Raw genomic sequence first — 22,048 nt, forward strand, 5'->3', positions numbered from 1 at the left:
TTTTTTTTTTTTTTGTAGGGTGTTCTTCATTTATACTAAATCATTTTTCAGCCTCAGGCTTATAGTGGAAAGTCTCAGGAGCAGAAACAACCATCTCTATAGCCACTGAGCTGACAATTTACACATCCCCTCTCCTGTACAGCACCAAGGTGTCTCTCTGGCTTTGCCAAAGCTGAGAAATAATTTAAAAAACCCAAACTATTGCCATGTAGCTGCCAAGAACATACCTGTGGTGTACAGACATAAAACCAATAAGACTCAGTAACTGGACATGACATAGTAAAAATTAAAAGGCAAAGATTGGAAAGAGGATAGGAAAATACAGAACAAAATTGAAGAAAAGTAGTATAAACCAAGATCACACAACATTTAGTAATCATAAAAAGGATGGACACTTAAAGGAGTAAGAGCTAATGGTTCAACAGCATGGGTAGTTGAGGAAGGTGTCCCCATTTCACTGTTCTCTCCCAGCATCTCTGCTGGTTTTATTAAAAAAAACAACCTCAACCACAAAACATCCACAAACAACTTTCTTCAGTTATTAATTTTGCCTGCTCAGCAAATTTTGGCAAAGGTTTGGCTTTGTTTTTAAAGAAATAGTCAAATGCCAAAGAAGAGAAGAGTGAATGTCTCAGAAGTTGGAGGTGCAATCTACATACCTCTAGATCTGACATGATGTAACAAGGGACTCCTGCTTGAAAACAGGAATCATTGGAGATAAAACTTTAAGTATTAAAACTCATGTTACTCCAAATCGTGGTTATTTAAGGGCCTGCAACAGTTGATGACACTGGTCTGGTATTTTGATTAACACAAGTATGTCTAAACAACTGTTTCAGTACTACAAGAAGTAACCCGGTTCCAGAAAGCAATAGTTTACACATTACTTGTGCAGCATAAGGCACTTAAAAGCTAAAATTATTCTTTGAATAGTGTACTATATGGAAGCAAGGATTCATCTGAATTTTTTTTCTTGGGTTATGAAGAATAAAGCAGTCAACATTCACTTTTTATACAGATACTCAAACTTTGCTTTCCTATAATAAGCATTATTTTGTTAAATGAAAACAGAGATGTCAGTGATAGCCCATCCCTGGGATATAGCGACTACGACAGAGATATTACTGAGACTGGTTCAGCAAGAGATTTCCAAAAATGCAGCTTTATGAACTGCATTCGTGCTTCTGGATTCAGGTTTCTCCAGCCAAAAGTTGAGACTTGATAAATATAGTACTTCAGGTAATATCCAGACAGATCTAGAACTAGTAGATTACATGAAGGAAAAATAAAATTCATGATTGTTTTAGAAGGTTACTGTCTATAAGTACCTGATGGGATGGGTGGGGGTTGGGGAGGAAGTAAGGTGTTAGTCTTGCTGTGGACAGTGCTAGATAAAGGAGGAGATGTGGCAGTATCTTTCATACCATACAGCTTGGACTCTTTGGAAAGGGTTCTTGGCAAAGAGGATCCTCGAGAAGTATTTGGCGAGTCAGTCTTTAAAGTCTTAGAGTTGTAGTGCAACTGGAAAGCAAAGAAAGCACGATTTATTTTATACAAATAGGTCAGTTTCTATACAGTGGTTTGGTGTCACTCTTTCCCTTAAAAACTTTTTTTTCATTATTTACAAGAATATTGTGAGATACACTACATTCCAATTCATGTTCTACAGATACAGCCGGTGAACATAAAGATCTGAAATCCTTGTATAAAAAAAGATAAATTAATAAGCTATAGGAAAAAAAATAATCAAGGAAACAGAGAAACAGCAGAAATTTACTATTTAGGAACAGCGCCTAAAGCTTGCTTCTCTGCTCTGCTATGTTGTACACATCCTGTGCCACCAACTATTTGTTCCCATCCACATAGCTTTCTTTCTGTCTTACTGCACGGTGTAACTATTGCACTACTAAACATTGGCATACAGAAAGCTGCATAAAAAACAAAACCAATGAAATATTCCAAGAGTTCACACCTCCTATATGTGCATAATTCACTATCAATGAAAATACAGATCATAACAAAAGCTGTAGAGAATGCTTAGTTATTCCTAAATATGACTAAAAGCAATGGGCAGGACCTGAAGCGCAACTGATATCCCTGAAGATAGCCTAGAATATTGGAAAATAGACACACATAACCTGCTGTGTGTGACTAGAAGACTAGAAAAGCCAGGCTGTTTCAAGTGAACAGCATTTGATTTATGGCATTGCCTCAACTGAAATGCATCGTTTCCATGCAGCAGTGACATATTTTTCTTGTTCTTACTCCATAGGATTTCAAGTCACAAATACAAGAGCATTTCTGTTGAAACCCTTTTCTTACTAGGGTGTAGAAACAATGATTAAAAAAAAGAAGGGAGTGTTCGGTTTGACAGTGTTTGAGAGAACACTGTCTTAAAAAAATAGTTTTTATACTAAGACTCTGATTGCTATAAGTAGTAACACAGAAGACACAGTAAGAGAGCTTCATGTGTTAGTGGGCCAGCTACTAAGCTGTTCTTCCAATGAATTACTGATGTAAAGTAGGGCATACAATGTAAGTTACCTGTCAGAGAAGAAAATATCCAAAACAAATGTCTAATTTATATGTGAAAATACTAATGGAACAGATTTCTTTTCATTATGTAATATCACATACACTGTTTGTTATGGAGCATCATTTGACATAGTTCTATTTTTGATGGTACATAAAAGATTTTGTTGTTTCCCACCCCCCCTAATTCCCACACACCCCCCAGAACATGAGAGTAAAAGCATCCATCAGTTTTTAATGTAGTATTACAGAAATCATCATTGCTATTTTACCACTATCTACATAACTGAAAAAAAGAGTTTGCTGAGGTGCTCTGTATATATGAACTTGTACATACTGTCACAATGTATTTGCTTTGAAATCATATTTGAGCAGAAAGAGCAAGTGCTTCCCCGTTGAGTTATACCCTCCTTTTACCTTTACATCCACCCCAGGAATATAAAACACTGTGGTTTCCACATCACTAGATTTTGTCTGTAGAGATGATGGCACTTTCTTGCCAGCAAGTAAGTGAGTAGTAGATGCATAATTAGTTTGAAATTTCTTCTTTTTTGAAGGTGACTCTTGATCCAAACTTCTGGAACTCCGATCATAGCTCCTAAAATAAATACACTGCATGTTATTAAAGCAAGCTTCCATTATTAAAGCAAGCTTAATATTCAACAAGAGTATATCTTCTAGTATTAAAAACTCTAGAGATGTCTAAACCGTATTTGGGGTATCAACTATATAAGGAAGCATTTCAATCTCTGCTTTATTCTTTACTTTGTGACATCTACTCCCTTTCCATCTGCCCACTCTGGTTTTACCATTTTCATTATGTGATTATTTCAGGTAGTAAAATCGACAGAATTATTGTTATGTCATTAGAGAAATACCTTCCAATGCTCTGTACTCTTACAGTCAAGTTCATCTACACTACGCAACACGATCTAGAAAAACTCTTTGATATGCAGAAAACTTATCAAATTTCCTTCTCTGCTGTAAAACCTGTCTTTCTTTCTGTATCACTTCTTAGAAAAAAGTGTCTTGGAAAAACAGAAACCAAATTGCTTTCTTATTACAGATATGCTATATATACACCTCTCAGTACAAAAAAGTTTCTCATTTGTTCCTATTTCTTACAATTAGAGTTAAAACAAGTAAATCTAATTTCCTTATAGAGAACTTACTAAGAATTATCTTTGTTGACAAACAAGTTTCTTAAAATTAACACATTATTAATAACATATTAAAAAGTAAAGCTGCCATTACATCCCCAATCACATACACATGAGAAATGGAGAATTTAAAAAACAAGGATGAGATCAAATCTCATTAAGATCAGAAGACAAGCACTTGTTGTCCCAGATAATTTTAAAAAAAATGCATTTTATTAAGAATTATACGTAATATCAGCATGTTTTTAAACTCACAAAATAATGGGAGCCCTCAGAGATCGTGAGAAAACACAGTAGTAGCCCCACTATTAGTCAAACAGTTACGTGGCTTCAGTAAGTTGTAAGATTACTACTTTGGAGGTTGGAAAAAAAAAAACCAAAACAAGTGCTTTGACAGCCTAACACTTTATTTATGAAAGATAAAACGTGATTTAAAAAATAAAAGCAGAAGAGAGGCATATACTGCTAAACAAACGCAACTCCCCACGCCATACTCGGCCATAACAATCACCACTTACGGTGCTGTTGAGAAGTGACAATTACTCCGAATAAAGTGATGGTAACAAACTAATCCATACATCTTCTATGTTTTTCAAACAGGGCAGTGCCTAAGAGTCATTAATTACTGCACATATGGTCTTAACTGAATTGATGGTGATATCAGATGGACTTAACAGCTAAAGCAGAATGAAGTACTGGTACCCTGTTCTTCACAAGGCAACTAAGTAACTTCTTTCTTACCTTCGTAAACTAATGTCATCATGTTCTTGCTGAAGCATTGTAGGGTGCAGTACACATTTTCCGCAATCAATTTCAACCCTGATATCAAGTTCAAAGTCAATATTTCTCTCCGTGGTTGTGCCCGTCATGCTTCTGTTGGTAGGTGTTGTTGGCCAGCGCTCAGTGAACAGTTGGTGGACAGCAGCAAAGCCTGTTGCTTTCTTGCGAGAGGTACTCCTGTGCAGGCACAATTGTGGATCAGCTATTAGCATGATATTTACCTGAACAGATGGTGGGAGGCATTCTTAGACTACATCCACACTCGGTATATAATCTTCTAAGAACTCTTCTGGAAGAGGACTTATCTGATACACAGCAACACAGTGATCCATCCTCCATTACCACATTACTAAGTATCCTTTTTTAGTACAGGGTACTAAAAAGAACTAAGCCTTTCTTAAATTCTCCATGAAGAAAAGGAACAAAAAGATATATACAATAATTTTTATATTTGTATATATTTACATTAATACATACACTTTGTGATGGTATAATCAACTGAAAGTTACGCTGTATTTAACAAATCTGTCATTTGGTTCCAGTAAAATCTGCCCCATGCCTCGAAGAACTCACTTTCCAAGTTCTTTTATTCTGTTCCAAGCCCAGAAACTTGTAAGAGTTGCTTCCTTTTCAGATCAGAAATCCTCCTTCCCTCACAGTCACCTCTGCCAAACACAACCTCCCCTGCCTTCCCCAAACACACTTTAGGCAAAATTCAACCCTTCTTCAGTAACAGATTTTGTAGCTTTAAAGTCAACAGTCCAAGTGTATTTTCTTAATTTCTGTGTTCTTCCTTAAGACCATTACTTACGGTGGTTTCCTGTAAACATACGTCCTCCCTTTTTCATGGTCATCCTCCTTCTCAGAGTCTTCACTGCTTGATGATAAGCTGTCATCCCGGCGTCCTTCTTCAGGCTGGAAGGGAATGCCGGGTGAGAAGACTACTGGAGTTTTGGGTGAACCAAATACCGAGCATGAGCCTTCACTAGTAGATGAGTAATGGGAGGGACCATCAATAGTTACAGACAAAAGGTCCATTTCTGTCTCCTCTGGAAACTGATTATAAAAAGACAAAAAGACATTAAATTTCCACACATATCATTTCCACTGAGAATGCAGCAGATAGCTCTGGAAATAAAAAAGCAAGAGTGCTATGAGAAACTCTCACTCCCAAGTTCCTCATAATACAGAGATGGCAAGTATAGAAATTGCAAGACAGATTATGGAGAAGAAAGAAATGAAAGCTTGGTGGGGAGACATTTGCCATTGCCTAGTGATTGAGCTCAATCTGTTAGCTAAATATGTATCATGCTCTGACCAGTTCACTTGATCGGAAGGAATGGAAATATTTCATGTGAATTTTAAAAATATTTTGAAAGAAAAGAATATAAGACAGCAAAACCCATCATGAACCTTGTAGAGGGGTGAGGCACCCAGGAGCGTTAGTGAGGCGTGCATGCAGAATGCTAACACAGAATGTACAGCATCAGTTTGCAGTTCTGGGTTGTGCTCTTGGGCACATGTGCTTTAACACGAAACAAACCTCAAGCTAGATTTCAAAAAGGGGCCTCTTGTTTCTCACATAAAGCACGCCACAAGCACCACACAAGCAATTTTCAAACAGTAACTTCTTAAAATGCCTGTGAAAAATATCTAGAAATGTTAGTTTAACACCAGCACTACTTATGCAGTGTTACTACAGAGCTACACAGTTGTCGGCAAATTGAAATCAGAGCTCTGCTGAAGAACCAGCATTATAATGTGTAGTAAGATTTTAATTCTTTTTTAAATATTCAACATGATACCTTTAAGTGTTTAATAGCATTTTGCTATGCCAACAAAGCTTAAACTAACTGAGCTTATATATAAATAACTGCAAAAAAGTAGGATAGCTTTTAAATGTTAACATCCTCAAATGTTCAAAGCACAATTCTATGTCTCATTTCCACCGCTCTCAGAAATGGGAACTTATTTCCTGGGAGTGTGATATGAGTTGGAAGGGAGAAAAAGTGTATTACTATCTCTTGAGCGTAGTCTTTTGGTTGGTTTTGTTTTGCCTTTTTTGTTGGTTTTTTGTTTGTTTGTTTGTTGTTTTTCTTTTAATCTGTACTATTTTCCCTAAACATGTTTTTTAAAGCAGTTTTCAAACTCTGCATCTGTTCTCTGGGTATTAAGTTTTGATACATTCCCTACTCACTATTATTTGAGAATGTCTTACTCTGCATTAAATATAGTAATTTCAACAGAAATAAGCATGAGAAGATGTCCTCCCACCTAACAGTTGTTTTGTACTGGTGTGGATGCCTGCAATCTTGGAACGCAATGTAACAGATGAAGGCACACACACTAAAATCCTCTTCTAAAGCACATGTCAAGGCTGGACTTACATCGCTTTACATCAGCCTTGATCAGTCTTCATAAATATACAAACAAAATTCCAATAATTCATTTTACAAAAAGTAGCAAGTTTTAGGTATACATGAGGGTGTAGAAACACTCTGAGTTGTTCATCAATGACCAATGATGTTGTTCTGCTTACTTTATATATTTAAATTTAAATATTTTCAAATTTGATATACATTCTGTTTAGCTGAGTGCGAGAGAGAGAGATGAAACATTGTAAAGCAGCTCCCTGTGAGATAAATTAGTTCTCTGGCAGAGAATACTTGTTTCTTCTCAGAAATACCTGAAAATACCCTTCCCCTGGACAGCTGAATTGTTGTGCAATCCCCAAAGCTGTTTTATTCAACTTAATTAGAAGTGGAAAAAAATATATAAATTAAAACAATTACATTAATCTCAGACATACAAAACCAACATAATAGGAACATTCATAAAATGAGAAAACAGCAACAAACAAAACCAATGATTCAACAATCCATTTCAAACATGCAGAAGGATATACTTGTAGGGCTACACCAAACTGACTAATACCCATCTCCGAAACTCTGAATAGATTCAAACACATAAAAAATTACTAGATGATTTTTTTGCAAACTTTTATAAAAATTCCAAAACAATTATATTACTACTGTGTCAGCATAAAAAAAAAACAAACAAGAAAAACCCATTTTCAAATATTTTCTCTAATGATCCAGTTAATTTCTGTGTTAAGAAACAAAACACATTGGTCTTCTATCAAAAGAAATCTATCCTCCAAAACCACATCCATTATTTGAGGCACACACTGACAGAAACAAACACAAAAACATACAGGCAATTCAGGTCTGCCTAGGTATGTCTGTCTGTCTCATGAATTTGTGACCAAATGGCACAGGACATATAATTATATGGCATATAAAGTAATTCTTACAGAATCTTGTATGTTGAAAGTTACTCTTGGCCCAGGAGATGCAGCATCTACACGGATATCTGGAAGGTCTTCGCTGTCTCCTAGTCGAGAACTATAAGCAAAACCAAAACACAACAGCTTGTTGAATTTTACTACAGGATTTTACATTCATGCAAACATTTAACCACACAAATATACAGCAATAAAAAAGCACAGTCAGTACTTATGATTTTGTTATGGAAGAAAGTATAAAATTGTAATTGAAGCACTTTGGCTACATGAAAAGGAAAAAGGAGGGGGAGAAGGTAAAAGAAGGAAGCTACACATTACTTGGCCAGCAGTCTATCACTAGTCAACCTATGCTTATTTCTTTATGCAAGTTTTTAGATTCTGAGCCAACATGTAGGTTTTCATGATCTACAACATGAGACATAAAGCAAATTGGCAGACTGTGTCTGATGCAACTGAAAATAATTATTCGGCCTTATAGTACATGCACGATACTTTTCATTCACAACTGAAGTATTAAGTTTTACAGAACTTCATATTTATTTTAGAGCAACAGAAGAGCCCCATTATCTTTTCCATATGATTTCTGGTTCTCTTCAGATAACCTTGTGAAAAGGTAAAATGCAAGTGGTTTTCACCTGACAGATCTTGAACTAGAACCTTCATGCCTGCAATGCTTTCATTACCAAGAATGCTAATTAATTTAGAAGAAAGATTCCTTTTCAAGGGCACCTTGAAAAATTCACTTTAGAGTACTTACAGAGCTGGTTTTACACTGGAATATCTGCTGTCTGATATTTTCACACTGGAATTATTTATAAATTTCCATTAACTTCTACAGAAGTATTCAAATTTGAAGGAAATTTCTATTACTAATTTCTATGCTCATAGAAAAATGTCCAAAGAATTCTAACACTCCTCTCCACCATTTTAATTTTCAATTCTTTTATACTTAATAATGCAGCACATATTGAATACCAAACTTTGAATGCTTCAGCTGGTTCTACAAGAGCAAAAGACTCAAAGACATGTATTCTAAAACCCAAGCAAACACTTTACTAGGAGGCATCATTATACAACTACAGTTTGCTCAGCAGCCATTAAATGATGAAGCAAACCCAATACATGTTATACAGGTGAAGAAATTATAAGAAAATGATCATTCACAAATAAAAGATTTTTCTTCTCATTAAAACAGCTATTTTTAAATGCAAATGATTGCAAATCAAGCATAGAAATCTAAATAATTACACTATGCCATTTTTCCTTATGTTTTTTTTTAGTATGTCTCGAAAGCAGGATTCTGCAAAAAATCCCAAGTTGCTGCAGAAGTAGAAAATTCTCATTGGACATACTACTAAGTCTGTCAAAAAAGACGTTTCCAAAATGGTGAAAAGTTACTTTTTAGAACATGGCAGTCTTGCCAGCTGACCTCCTTCTACCCAGTTCCACCACATATAGCTGCTGCCTATTATAAAAGAACTCTTAGGACCAAAGTCCAATGTTTCCACTGTTATATAAATATCAAATTCCTGGAAGCTTACCTTGTTCTGTCCATTCTCTTCAGAGGTGGTCTTCCTGAAGCTGAAATACTCTTAGATCGGCTATAGCTGGGTTTGTAGCTGAGACCCCATTTGTCTTTCAAGGAGGCGGCCTAAAACAAAAATAACATTTAAATGCATCAACTGCGAACACAGAACACAGACAAAAACTCTGGCAAGCTAAAATACTATTTTATACAGATGTGCCAGTAAAGTAAAAAAATTGTTTTGTTCCGTAATAGCTAAAATGCATCTTATTGGTACTTGGCAGCATCATCTTCCCTCTGGATACATGTTCACTTTTCATACTTGCTGGAATTGGTAATGTCCTGTTGCCAAGAGAAAACTAAACCTGAAGTTAATCCACTTGGCCAGACACCCTTCCTAGCGACCACTACAGTAACAGAAGAACATGAGCTAAAATGAGAAAGAGCTGCAAACAGAGTACTACTTGAAAGATCTTTTCTTATTACCGAAGCATAGTATTTGGAGATTGTGCACTAGGACACACTGAAAATGTTTTGCCAGGGTTATTATCAGGGTCTGGGATAACAGCCACATGTGTTAGTGCACTACCAGCAACACCTCTTGGGTTTTAACCAGTTTCTTCTAGTGTTTATGCTTAGTAGCTTGTTTTTATTTTTACGTCACCTAACTCTGCAAATATACTGTTTATTTATATATAGAACACACATACAGAAAGCACACATGCCAAGTGGAATACAACAGGTTCTACCATTTGCCTAGGTAGTTGACATGCTTGTGTCTGCATCAGTCTAATAAGGCATCATTTTAAGATCTGCTAAGAAAAAGGGTAAATGACATCTTCAAATACACATTTTCTGACTATTTCTTGTGAGTGTGCAAATAAACCCATTTTACATTATAGTATCTGTGAAACTTCAATTTTCCTATCAGTATTATTACAAGGGAGAAAAACCTTTTCTGGCCCCTCCTAAAGGTAAAGGAATTTCTGAATTATTTGACATTCTTAACCTTCCTTTCCATTACCAACATTTTCTTCAATCAACATGCAGGAAAGAAATACGGAATGCAAGCACCATCATATTTTTCAAGTAGCATAATACTGCTTACCCTCATACTGGATCTACGTAGCTTTTTACGAACATCTCGGCGGATGTCATTCACAGCCACCGACTCCAGCTGCTGATAGCGCTGGATTTCTTGATTTATAGTTCCTTCACTTGCACCTAATTTTCTGGGGATAAATAGCAATTGAGTTATCTTACAAACAGGTGATACTATTGTCACCATTTCAAAATCTGTGTTGCAATGATGTTTGGCTTTCCCTGGGAATTTTCCCGTTTTCTCTTTTTTTTCAGTAGTTACTAATGACAACTGCCAAGGATAGCTGAAGAAGATTTATTCATGATACAAATTTTTGTCAGGTATAATATTTTTTCCTTAAGAGGACTCTCTGATTTTAAGGTCTCTGTCTCCTAGTGACTTAGCAGAGCAGATAGAGGATGCAGAACAAAGCAGCATGCAAGGAGACCCCCAAAAACCACTGCTACCATGATGCTAACCAAGGTGGAGAATAACAGCAGCTATGCAGCAACATTCTTGTTTCAAAAAGCCCTAGATGTAACAAGGGGATTAAGGGCCTCCTATATGCTTTCAATAGAATGACAGTTGTTTAATTAAAAACAAACATGATGGGCAAATCTGAGAATCCCCAGCAGGATGAAGAAAAATCCTCCTGCTGTAATTGTCCAAAGCCCTGCCACATAGCAGTGACAGCCTTCTGCAGCAAAAACACACTGCTAAATAATTTTTAAAACTCTAAAACACCTACTATTTTATAAAAATCACAGTTTACTGAAGCATTCATAAACTTAGAAAAGGCAGGCACAAAACATAATTTTGATTCTTGAACTCGTATTAGAAGAAGCATTTAACCTAAACCCAAAGTTCAGATACAATTGCCCTCTGAATGATGACAGCAATTTTATTTCAAGTACAAGCAGTAAAACGTGTCTCCTCTTCATTATTTAACACATAACCACCAAGCTCTGTATTTCTATCACAGACACATTTATAGTAAAGCCTGTCTTAGGGAAGGGATAAAACCAAAGAAACAAGCACAACAAACCATGACTGCGAAAAATTATTAGTAAAATTCACAGAAATTTTGATTAATTTTATGAAATGTGAAATAATTCTTTCTTCAGGGTTTTCTCAAGTAAAGCACAGGAGATTTAATTTTAAAATATCACCTACAAGATGCAAAAATAGTCTATTTAAATATTATTCTTCCAGTGAACGAGACTAAGCATGTTACAGTTACGAAGTAGTGTATTTTGTTTATCATCATGATAATAAAGATGGAACTATGATTTCAAATCAGTAGGAAATTGATTATAATCAACCATTGTAATGCAGAACCATAAAGAATATAGATTAATTTCACACCTGGGGAAGAATTTAAGAGAGTATGTGCATATATAGTTTTGTCTTACTCAATCCAGAAGGACAATTTTTGATTTTTAAATAAAGACAACTATTTCCACTTGACCATCACAATGCCACAAGATACGTGGCAAGAACTGAAAAGGCAAAAAATTCAGCAAAAAACCCAAACTTACTTTAAGTCATCAATAACTTTAGCTTGCTCATTGAGTTCTCTAATATCGACTAAACGTTTCACAAATTTTCTTCCTCGTTGTTCTCCAGTTTGGATACTGGAAGCTCCCTGCCGTCGGTGATCAACAACCTCCTATTTAAAATAAACAATTAATGCCCTCATCAAAAATTGGACATTAGTACGGTAGGCAAAGTGAATTTCACACCTTAAAATTTGGACTAGTGCATGCAAAGGAATCAGTTTCATCTCAAAAGGCAGCTGATTGGCTTTTTTCCAGTGATCCAAACCCCATCATTCAGTTAAACACACTGTAACTACTACATACATGTCCCCATGAGCAGGATCTGCCTGCTTTCATGTGAGATCTGCTAGACTGAAGAGAATCACACTTCGCTGACCCCAATAGATATTCTACAGGAACAGAGTATCGATGGTTTGGGGGGCTCAAACCCAGCAGGTGATTTACAATCCGCTGCCCAAATGTTAGCTTGCGTGCATCTCCACATAATGAACCGCCACCTGATTTCTAAACAACAAACAGGAATATTAGTGTTCTGGGATAACATTTTCACTGTTGGCAGCCAAGAGACATTTCAGGTAGCCATTAAAGAACACCTGTTAAAACATTTAAAAATTTTTTTTTCACATAAAAGCTTTTATGTGAAACCAAAAAGGAAGGTCAGCAGCATACTGGGTAGAAGTACTGAAAAAGAAGTTTTTCTGATTTGATCCTGTTAGCAACTGTTAAGAAAACCTATCTACAGCCACAGCTTTTCCACTCAGGTACCTGAAGTTAGATATTGTGTCTATATACTTTCAAATCCAGATCAGTATTTCCACGTAACACCAGTAGAAATAGGACCTGTGATTTTTTGCCTTTGAAATACTGAGTTAAGTAAAGCAACACATAAACTCTTTTGATTTGTAACACGAGTTATATGAGCCACAAGGAGTAGCATGCTGGACTCAAGACTAAGATCTTTCCATTTGACTGAAGACTCTGTTACCCCTTTTCCAATTAGTAGCACTCGTTTTGGTTGATTCACTTACTGCATGTATAGTGGGAGACATAGTATCAACTTCATCCTCATCTGAAAGGTCAGCTATGTTTACAGAGTTGAGGTCAGCAATATCATCAATATCTTCTTCTCCTGTCAGTGTCGTGAGGGTGTTGCCTAAAGCATTCAATCTTTTCCCAATGTTTGGATCCATGTGGACATCAATACCACACATCTTCCATAACACATTCAGTGTCCAGGTTCCAGCACTACTACTTTCTGTATGTAAAAAAAAAAAAAAAAATTTAACCATTTTTCCTCTTTTAAAAAATCCTCCACACTCAGTTATGTATTAGTTAGCCAAGACACTGTTTATCAGTTACAAAGCACTGTCTTTTCTGCCCACACTGAGGAAAACATTGCACAATAGAAATGCCTGCTGGAAGTACTTCACAGCTATGAAGTTAGTATTTCTTTAACAAGTGATGAACACAGACAAACCTAATGAAAATATATTCCCTTCAGCCAAGCTGATGACCAGGTGAGCATCTCAAACTGCAGCTCTTTCTTACAAAGCCAAGCATATTCCAAGACAGGATTTCTAACAGCAAGAAATATAAAGGATGTCTATCTGTATGTAAAAATGCCAATCTATTTACAGTTTCAAGTCTTGAATAATGCTGCTGGAAGATATTATAATATAAGTATAATGTGTCTGCTGAATAGCATCTTCCCAGGGTTTTTCTAATGACTGCAAACTTTCGGCATCAAAAACCAGAATTCACTTTAAGCAGAAATACACAAGATAATGTTTTTTCTTCTATATGGATTCATCCTGTTTTCACCATTCACAAATCCGTGTGAGGTAAAATTTTTAATAGCTGCAGCATGTGTTTATGTCTCCTCAGCACAAAAAAGTGAGTGGGAGACAATGAACAAAACCATGGGGACAGGAGACAACATAGATGCAATATTTGAGCAAGTTGATGAGAAGAAGCGAGCAGCAGGTATGAAGACCAAGACAGAGATTGCTAGGTGGTTTTGAGGCCTCTGACGAACGTCCAAACAACTCAGTAGGAGAGACTGGGAAGAGAGGCAGTTTGGGAAGAATAGAAGCCATCTCTGGGAGAGGTGAGGGAGGAATGGGAGCTCAGGATGCACAGCCTCAGGATTAGGAGGACTGGAAGATTTAACAGACCTAGGACAGGAAGCAGTAGGACAATGTTGCTGTTATAAAGGACTATTCTTCAGCCAAGGAACAAACACATACACCATGTGTTCTCCTGCAGGTAAAAATCTAAAACCAGTGTTGCTGATGTGACTCAAAGCCTGGAACAGCTTGAAAAGATGGAGCAGATAAAAACATTGAGGAGTCTTACCAGGAAAACAAAGTACTAAACAATACAAGACACCAAACCACCAATTAAATTACAACACAGTTAAAAAATTAAATTTCATATTTTGTGAATGTTTTATTTATGTAGAACTTAATTTATTAAAAAAACTGTATTACCTGCTGCAGCCTGCCCTGTTGTCCTAGAACATACTTCATATGTGCCATCTGGCACAACACCTATATGAAATATATGAAGCACTGATTAGGCAGACAGTCAAAGTTGCTTTAGACCAGCCCTTCCAAATTCCACCTCAGTCTCTTACCCTCCGCAATTACAGCGGGATTGGTGTTGGACAGGAAGTTTAGTTTTAATTCCCACTGAATAACTCCTTATTTAGTAAAGTGAATCTACTTGCTAACGTCTCAAGTTTATATCAACTTAAAATTCCATATAAATTCCAGTACCTTCATAATGATAGATATACCTATAACATCTTCATAATGATAGATATACCTATAAATGAAAACCATCTATACTAAATTATTAAAAACATACTGGGATCTTAATGAAATCACATAAAAGCAATGCATCCAACTCTTCCAACATCTCAGACAGAATTTAAATGCTTACAATGAGATATGTATCAACAAAATTTATTAATAAAGAAAACAAAGAAATACAACCTTTAGATCTATATTATTCTGCTTTCAGAAGGCCAAAGTCTTCTCAGGAAAAGCTCAACAGTTTGAAAAGGCATGGGAAAGGGTGAGAGTGGATTTATATCTGAAATACTGTTGTCCAGTATGAAATCACATCCACTTACAAGCATTCATGACTAGATCTCCTCTTATTTCTGGTTTCCAATCATCCCAACTTGTCTCAAAGCCATCAGCAAAGCGGATACAGAAGTTTTTGAAGTGACCTTTGCTAACTAAAGACTCGGAGGAGCAGGCAGTGATTAACGTGCTTTCAATAGTCAGGACTAAAGCAGAGCCAGTGTCAAGATCTGCAGTGTGGTTAGACTGGAAAATAAAATCACAGAGAATTTACAGGTCATTGCAATGTCAAAGTGATACTGTACATGCATTAAATTCTGTTTATCTTTTTCTGTTAGAAAACTGATTGCTTTCTTGTAACTCCTTGTATTTTTCCTTCTCTGCAGAAAGTTTCAAAAGCATCACATCTGTCTGTAGAATGTCTTGCATTGTTGTTTTTTAAATGCAATGCCTATATTATAAATACAATAAGGCACTGGGAGTCAAGCTAATCTGGAAAAGGACAGAAAATCCACATTTGATTAAGGACTAAATGATCAAGGGCTATGAAGCATATGGCCTCATGACCACAGAACACAAACCCAGCATGGATTCTTTCCTCCAAGAAGGGTTGCACATGAGTTGATTGAATGATGATGAGAAGTGGCTTTAATTTTTAAGTGATTTTTTGGTGCTTATTTTAATATCTACAATTACGCAGTCTTCAATACACAGACTGACGGATTATTTTCCAGCTTTTTGTATATGAAGGTCTATAATTTTGTATATGAAGGTCTACCTGCAAAAAAGCCCACATATTCCCTTTTGATCCAGAATAAATATGTACTACAATGTACTGTACTAGAACGATAAAGTTTTTGTTAATGACTGCATTTTCAATATCTCTCTTTAACTCAGTCTGAGTTCCTAAATAGAAGTAACTGTTTGAAAAACATATATCTGTCTCTTAAATAGTTATTCATACTCGTCATTCAGTTAAACAGATGTGTCAGCACATCACATTAAAGCCAACAGTTTTTAGTTTTTCTATCTATAATCATATGAAAAATAAAGGATTAATTGGAATTTTTGATGGTAGCTTTCAAGAAAACATTTTCCATCTGAAACACTTCCAAAGACTTTCCAAAGTGCTACAGTCATATGTGGTGTAAACAAGAATCCATTACGTTTCCCCAAAACATGCACACCAATTGAAACATGTATAACCTAGATCTTCTATAAATGAGAACACCATTTTTCTTACAAGCAATGTCATTGGTGCAATTATTAGCATCCTATGACTTTTGCGTTGATGTGATGATAAATTATGTTTATGGACATAAAAGCCATGTACCACATACAAATGGATATTTCAACAGACTACTGAGAGTCACGTTGCTTCAGACATTTTGATTACCTGAGGTGTGTTTGTGATGGGCAGGCAAATTCCTAAGTCATTGACAGTCAGCTGAAGAAAGAGGGTCCCGAAAGCCTGTGCAGATGTTTGTTGGATACCAGGCAGCATATCTACTACTTCTTTTGTGGCCATATGAATATCTTTATGTAAAGCCATTCTCTGTTCATTCCAGTTGTCATATGCAGCCTTGTAGTTCAGCCAAAACAGGACAGCTTTAGGAAGGAAACAGAAATGCTTAACTGAATTCAACACATACCAAAATAAAGCGGCACATTCACTAAATAATTTTTTTTCATTTTTATGGTTTCTCCTTACTTTAAGACAATGGATGTACAGCACTGGACACACACATGTTCAGGATATAGTGAAGAGCCTCATGATGCAAAGGACAAGATGGACAAAGCCAATCATTTAGCATCAAAGTTAAAACATTAAAATATAAAAAGTGATATTGTTCTCAGCATTACTCATTTGTGAAGACTTACAAAAGCAACTTCCTCCAAACCATCTGAAAAGTAATCACCTCAGCAAATGGAGTTTTTAACATTGGGAATTATTAATCTGTTGGCATGCAGTAAATCTCATAAATTTCTCAGCTACCTAATGTTTTAATTTAACATGAAATATACTAAATCTTGAATAATCAAGCCTCTTTGAAAAATATATAACTTCCTCAGTATGAAGACAAATTTTTAGCAATTGTCTCTTCAATACCTCTATCAAAGGCCACAGGCTGGGCAAAAACAATTGGTCTGTTCAAAGTAATGAGCACGGCTTCTCTATCTGATGAGCCACTGATTTCTTCTCGGAGAGCATTTCTTAATCCAATTCTTGTCTTGAAATAGGCAACTTGATGAAAGTCTGAGCCAGCTTCTTCATAAACCTTAAAATGTAAAAAAAATGAGAAGGAGTTTGCAGTTGAGAGGAGTTTGGGGATGGGGAAAAGTAATCAAATTACTGCTTTTGACAAAATGTAAAATTACAATGAGAAGACATCACCTTTCCCCTTTTTCTCTTGTAGCCAAAGATCCTTTGAGGATATTCAATCTTCTTACATTAAATTCTGATCACTGTGTTATTTTCCTTATTCATTATAAAATATTAATTAAAATAACTATTTATATATCCAGATCCTCTATTGTGACAGTACATTTATAGGTTCTAGGACTCTGTTTCTAGGCATCACAAAACATTTTCCTATCATAGAATTAGTAATTCCAGGTAACAGTGGGTTTAAGAATCCAAGAGATACAACTGCCAAATTAATACTAACTAGGTCAAAATGTAGGTCTAGTCAAATTTGGGTTCTTGTCTGATCTTATTATTGCATTAATGTAACCTAAAAATAATAGCAGTATCAACAAAAATTTTGAATTTGACTCCATAGAAAGGGCACTACTTTCGCAAAGCGCTAGTAAGTTCTATGATATTAATAGCATGAAAAAAAAAAAAGAGCCCATACTTGACTCCTTCCATTTTTTATGCATGTACATTGGCCTTCATAATGAAGGTTTGCTAATTCTTCTGAAAAGTCATCTCTAGTCCCTTCCTGACTCAAGTGAGAAAATTTATTTTGAACTACTATTTAACAAAATACAAGAGCATATTAATGAAGTAAATTTCCACAACTCTGTGCTCCAGAATGCTTAAAATTTGTTAAAAAAAACCCCAAAACACAACAAACAAGCTGAAAAAAACCAACAAAATCCCCCCAATCAAGCCAAATCCCCAAAAATCTCAAACAAAACCCCAACACCCTCCCCAGCCCTCCTACACTTTACACCCACTCCACAGCCAGATCAGAAGAAAACAGAAGTGTAAGACAGCTCCTTGGCTTGGCTATGTACTTTTTGTCACACGCTATTAAGAACACCACAAGCAAAGATGCTGAACACTAACCTGGTGTTTAACAATCTGTCCTAGTGCCAGATTTAAATCCACCTGGCATTTCCCAAACAGTTTGAGGTAGCTGCTGCTTCCAGGCATTGCTTTGGTTTGCAGTCTGTTTGAGAGTTCAAGTTCTATCAGTCCAGTTTCAAATCTCACAGCTCTCATTGAAGGAGTTGTAGCTGTCACTTGAATTCCCTAATGAGTAAGGAAGAAACAAAGCTATTAGGATCTGGTTCAGAGACAAAGAGAAGGGAAAAAAAACCCCACCAACCAACCACCAAAACCCCTTTTCACTGTGCAGCAAAAAAAGACGACATAGCCTTTTTCACAATGCAATGCCACTAAGCTATTTTAAAAGATTACAGGAACCAAACTCAAGGACTTTTTCTTCATGCAAAGTATTCTGGATTCAATAAGCTCTGAGGTAAAAACCCAAAAGCCATTAATAACATCTAGGAACACTGCTCTGTCATCACAACATTACCTTAAACTGTAGGCTCAATGAGTAAAGAAGAATTTTTGGTTTTTCTCCATCAGTTGTGCCATCATGTTCATTCCAAAGAGGTATTGGCTGTTCTCCTCCTGTACACATTAAATATATATATTCAGAGTTTTAATGAAGAAAACAAAACAAACAGACATAAAAGAAGGTGACAGTGAATTGAGCCTCATTTTAACCAGTGACTAGTTGAAGATTTGTAAAAACAAATATAAGGTTAAAGATGGAAGACATTAGTGCAGATCCAGCTTGTTACATACAGTTAATAGCTCTCTACTAAGGATTGAGGCAGAGAGTCATGCTCCTCCCTCCTGGGAAACTTTTCACAGGAAGGCTCAAAGCCTGTAAGGAGTAACACCTAGTTTTGAGAAAGATTTTGTCTCCTACACCAATGTATCTCCTAATTATCTGACAATAAAAATTAAACATTCGACTGAATATTGTACAAATTGTATGAAAAGAGGAACTGAAATTATATCAGTATTTTTCAATGTCAGGAAGAAGTATTCTGCAGTTATTTTATTTTTGCATTTATTTCCTCATCCTGGGACATTTCATCCCAAGTTACAGATCCCCATAGGCCCTAACCTGAAGGAGCAATCTTGGTTTAAATTCTCCTTGAGATTTGATCTGTATTCAATCTTAGTTTATAGGAAGGGCTTGCTGCTGGAAAACACTAAGCCATTAATTGTGTTCATATATGCCAATTCTTCCACTTATAGGTACTTGTTGGTAAGAATAGGCAGTTAAATCATAGGTTAAAAAACAAACAAACCAACAACAAGAGTAAATTTTCATCACTATTTTACATCTGGATGTTTTTCTTCTCCAAAATAGTCTTAATAACCTCTTTCTCTTCTTGTTGGTTCCCCCCGCAGTGTTCTTAACTAGGATCATGTAAAACTACAACAATAATGTAAGGGTTCTGAGCAAGAGAACTAACTCATCTTTCATATATTCTCCACATGCATATTAGAGGCTATTTTTGCAATAACATTTCTTCGTGAAGTTTGTGAAGTATTTGCCAGTTAAAAGAAGAAAAAAGAAAGGAAAAAGATATTTAAAATAAAATTTCTTCATCTACAGTGTCACTTAAGGGAGCATAATTTTCTTGAACGAAACTCAGTCGGAAGTTGGGTTTGAATCTTTATACAAACCACTGCAAAAAGTGATACGAGTAATCAAGAGTAAGCAGAGACCAGCTGTCTGTAAATCAACACTGCCCTCAACTTGCAGATAGAATTATGAAGTGCCCATGTAAGAAGGGCATGGACCTGCTTGAGCAGGTCCAGAGGAAACCACAAAGATGATCGTGGAGCTGGAGCACCTCCCTTATGAGGACAGGCTGAGAGAGTTGGGGTTGTTCAGCCTGGAGGAGAAGGCTCCAGGGAGACCTTACAGCAGCCTCCCAGTACTGAAAGGGGCTACAGGAAAGCTGGGGAGGGACTCTGCATCAGGGGGTGTAGGGATAGGGTGAGGGGTAACAGTTTTAAACTGACAGAGGGTAGATTTAGATCTAAGGAAGCAATTCTTCCCTGTGAGGCTGGTGAGACACTGGCCCAGGTTTCCCAGAGCAGCTGTGGCTGCCCCCTCCCTGGCAGTGTTCCAGGCCGGGTTGGACGGGGCTGTGAGCAACCTGGGCTGGGGGAAGGTGTCCCTGCCCATGGCAGGGGGGGTAGAACTGAATGATCTTTAAGGTCTCTTCCAAGCCAAACCATTCTATGATTCTATGATTCTGTCCTCTGTTCATTCACTAGCTTTTAATTTGTGCAACTTCACCTTAACTATTTGGTACTTACCCAGTTTTTATATAAGGATAATATGCAATCAATATTTTAATGCAACAGAAACCATAATTAGAAAAACCACTGTAGTCTATCACATTAATTGGCATTTTCAAGCCATGTAAATTACTTTGCTGAAAGCAAAAAGGATGAAAGCCATCTTCCATCCCCCTGTTCTGCATTCAGTGCCCAGACCCATGGATTGCTGACACCTGATCACGTTCCTGCTGAATTACCACAATACGGAAGGTAGCAGTCGTATTTCAAAAACCATCAGGCTGCTACTTACAATACAAATTTATGGTCTGAAAAAGCAAAGAACCAGCAATGATAATAAATTCCTCACATAAAAAGAGGAGAGACTGAACTCTAGAGACTGAGAAATGTAAAAGAAATCTAATATAGGCTTCCTGTTTTACCACTTTATTAGAACAATTTTTATAAGAGGATCATAATGTCAGCTGTTGAAGGTTTATTCTTCCCCAAGTGTTCTCTTACTACGCAATGCTAATGTATTTTGCCTGTAACAAACATCAGGGTGTTTAAAATTTATTTTTTTTTATCCTTCAGGGATTCTGACATTTTCTATTTTATCCTTTAACTCCCTTGAGGGCACATTTCCTTTATGTCTGTTTGTAAGCATGAATATACACACACACACACACACATACATGCAAAGGTATATGAGAGGAGTGTGTAGATGCCTACACAGGCACTCCTTTCACTTAGTTACCACTTTTCAGTTTTCAACTATTAATGAAGCTTTCCAGTAAAAATTAGCTATATTTCTTTAATAGTCTTTTAGGATAAAAGTGTTAAAAATCAAACTACTTGAAATTTCACCTGCTTTTCAATATTTTATCACATTTGTCATCCTGTACCATTCTCCCTCACATACATCCTTCTTCCTCTGAAAACATAACTAATAAAATTTAAATTCCCTTATTTTCCCTGGTTATTTTAGTTCTTTTTGACTTTTTATTATTGACAGACAGTATTTATTAATTATTGCTTTTCCTTTTTCTCCTTAATTTACTGTTTATCCCCATCTACCAATTCTTATTTTGACCTAAAGAACAACAAAACACTTCTATAGTTCTTCACTTACTTGCTTTTCTGTTCATCTCCTCATCCATCACGTAACATCCACAGTAAATTATATTCCTGTATTTTTTAAAAAACTACCGAACAATAACTAAGGTGTCAAACAAAGCTTCCAGTCCTTATGTTTCCACTCGGAGTAGTCACATATGAGAAAAAAATGGTTAATTTTGTACTATTTTTTCCAGTGTGTAGGGTGATAGAACTTGTTTGCTGAGTGAAATATCATTGCCTGGCACAAGTTATCAGCTTTCTGGTTTGCTTTTAGTTCTGGAACACAGACCAAGCCTCTATTAGTAAGAGCTAGAAAGTTAGTGGATATATTTTTACATGTCGCGCAAAATGTGA

The 22,048-nt window shown here is 36.2% G+C and overlaps 1 protein-coding gene across 9 annotated transcripts in view; it reads right to left on the reverse strand.

Moving 5' to 3' along the window:
- KIAA1109 (KIAA1109 ortholog) overlaps positions 1–22,048 on the reverse strand; it is a 116,779-nt gene that overhangs the window by 18,421 nt on the left and 76,310 nt on the right. For 5 of the 9 annotated variants that reach the window (XM_026847367.1, XM_026847368.1, XM_026847369.1 and 2 more), the window contains 16 exons: positions 18,801–18,898; positions 18,326–18,511; positions 17,141–17,309; positions 16,427–16,638; positions 15,078–15,276; positions 14,431–14,490; positions 12,970–13,196; positions 11,921–12,051; positions 10,410–10,533; positions 9,318–9,427; positions 7,786–7,876; positions 7,159–7,221; positions 5,284–5,528; positions 4,434–4,649; positions 2,950–3,130; positions 1,329–1,521 (listed from right to left, as the gene is read on the reverse strand). In XM_026847367.1, the coding sequence (XP_026703168.1) occupies positions 1,329–1,521; positions 2,950–3,130; positions 4,434–4,649; positions 5,284–5,528; positions 7,159–7,221; positions 7,786–7,876; positions 9,318–9,427; positions 10,410–10,533; positions 11,921–12,051; positions 12,970–13,196; positions 14,431–14,490; positions 15,078–15,276; positions 16,427–16,638; positions 17,141–17,309; positions 18,326–18,511; positions 18,801–18,898 (2,505 nt within the window). The remainder of the gene's footprint in view (positions 1–1,328; positions 1,522–2,949; positions 3,131–4,433; positions 4,650–5,283; positions 5,529–7,158; positions 7,222–7,785; positions 7,877–9,317; positions 9,428–10,409; positions 10,534–11,920; positions 12,052–12,969; positions 13,197–14,430; positions 14,491–15,077; positions 15,277–16,426; positions 16,639–17,140; positions 17,310–18,325; positions 18,512–18,800; positions 18,899–22,048) is intronic. The other 4 variants (XM_026847371.1, XM_026847370.1, XM_026847372.1 and 1 more) reach the window with 3 other exon arrangements.

The sequence above is a fragment of the Athene cunicularia genome (genome assembly GCF_003259725.1).
Source record: "Athene cunicularia isolate RWA chromosome 4 unlocalized genomic scaffold, athCun1 chr4_part2, whole genome shotgun sequence".
In the NCBI taxonomy this organism is placed as follows: domain Eukaryota; kingdom Metazoa; phylum Chordata; class Aves; order Strigiformes; family Strigidae; genus Athene; species Athene cunicularia.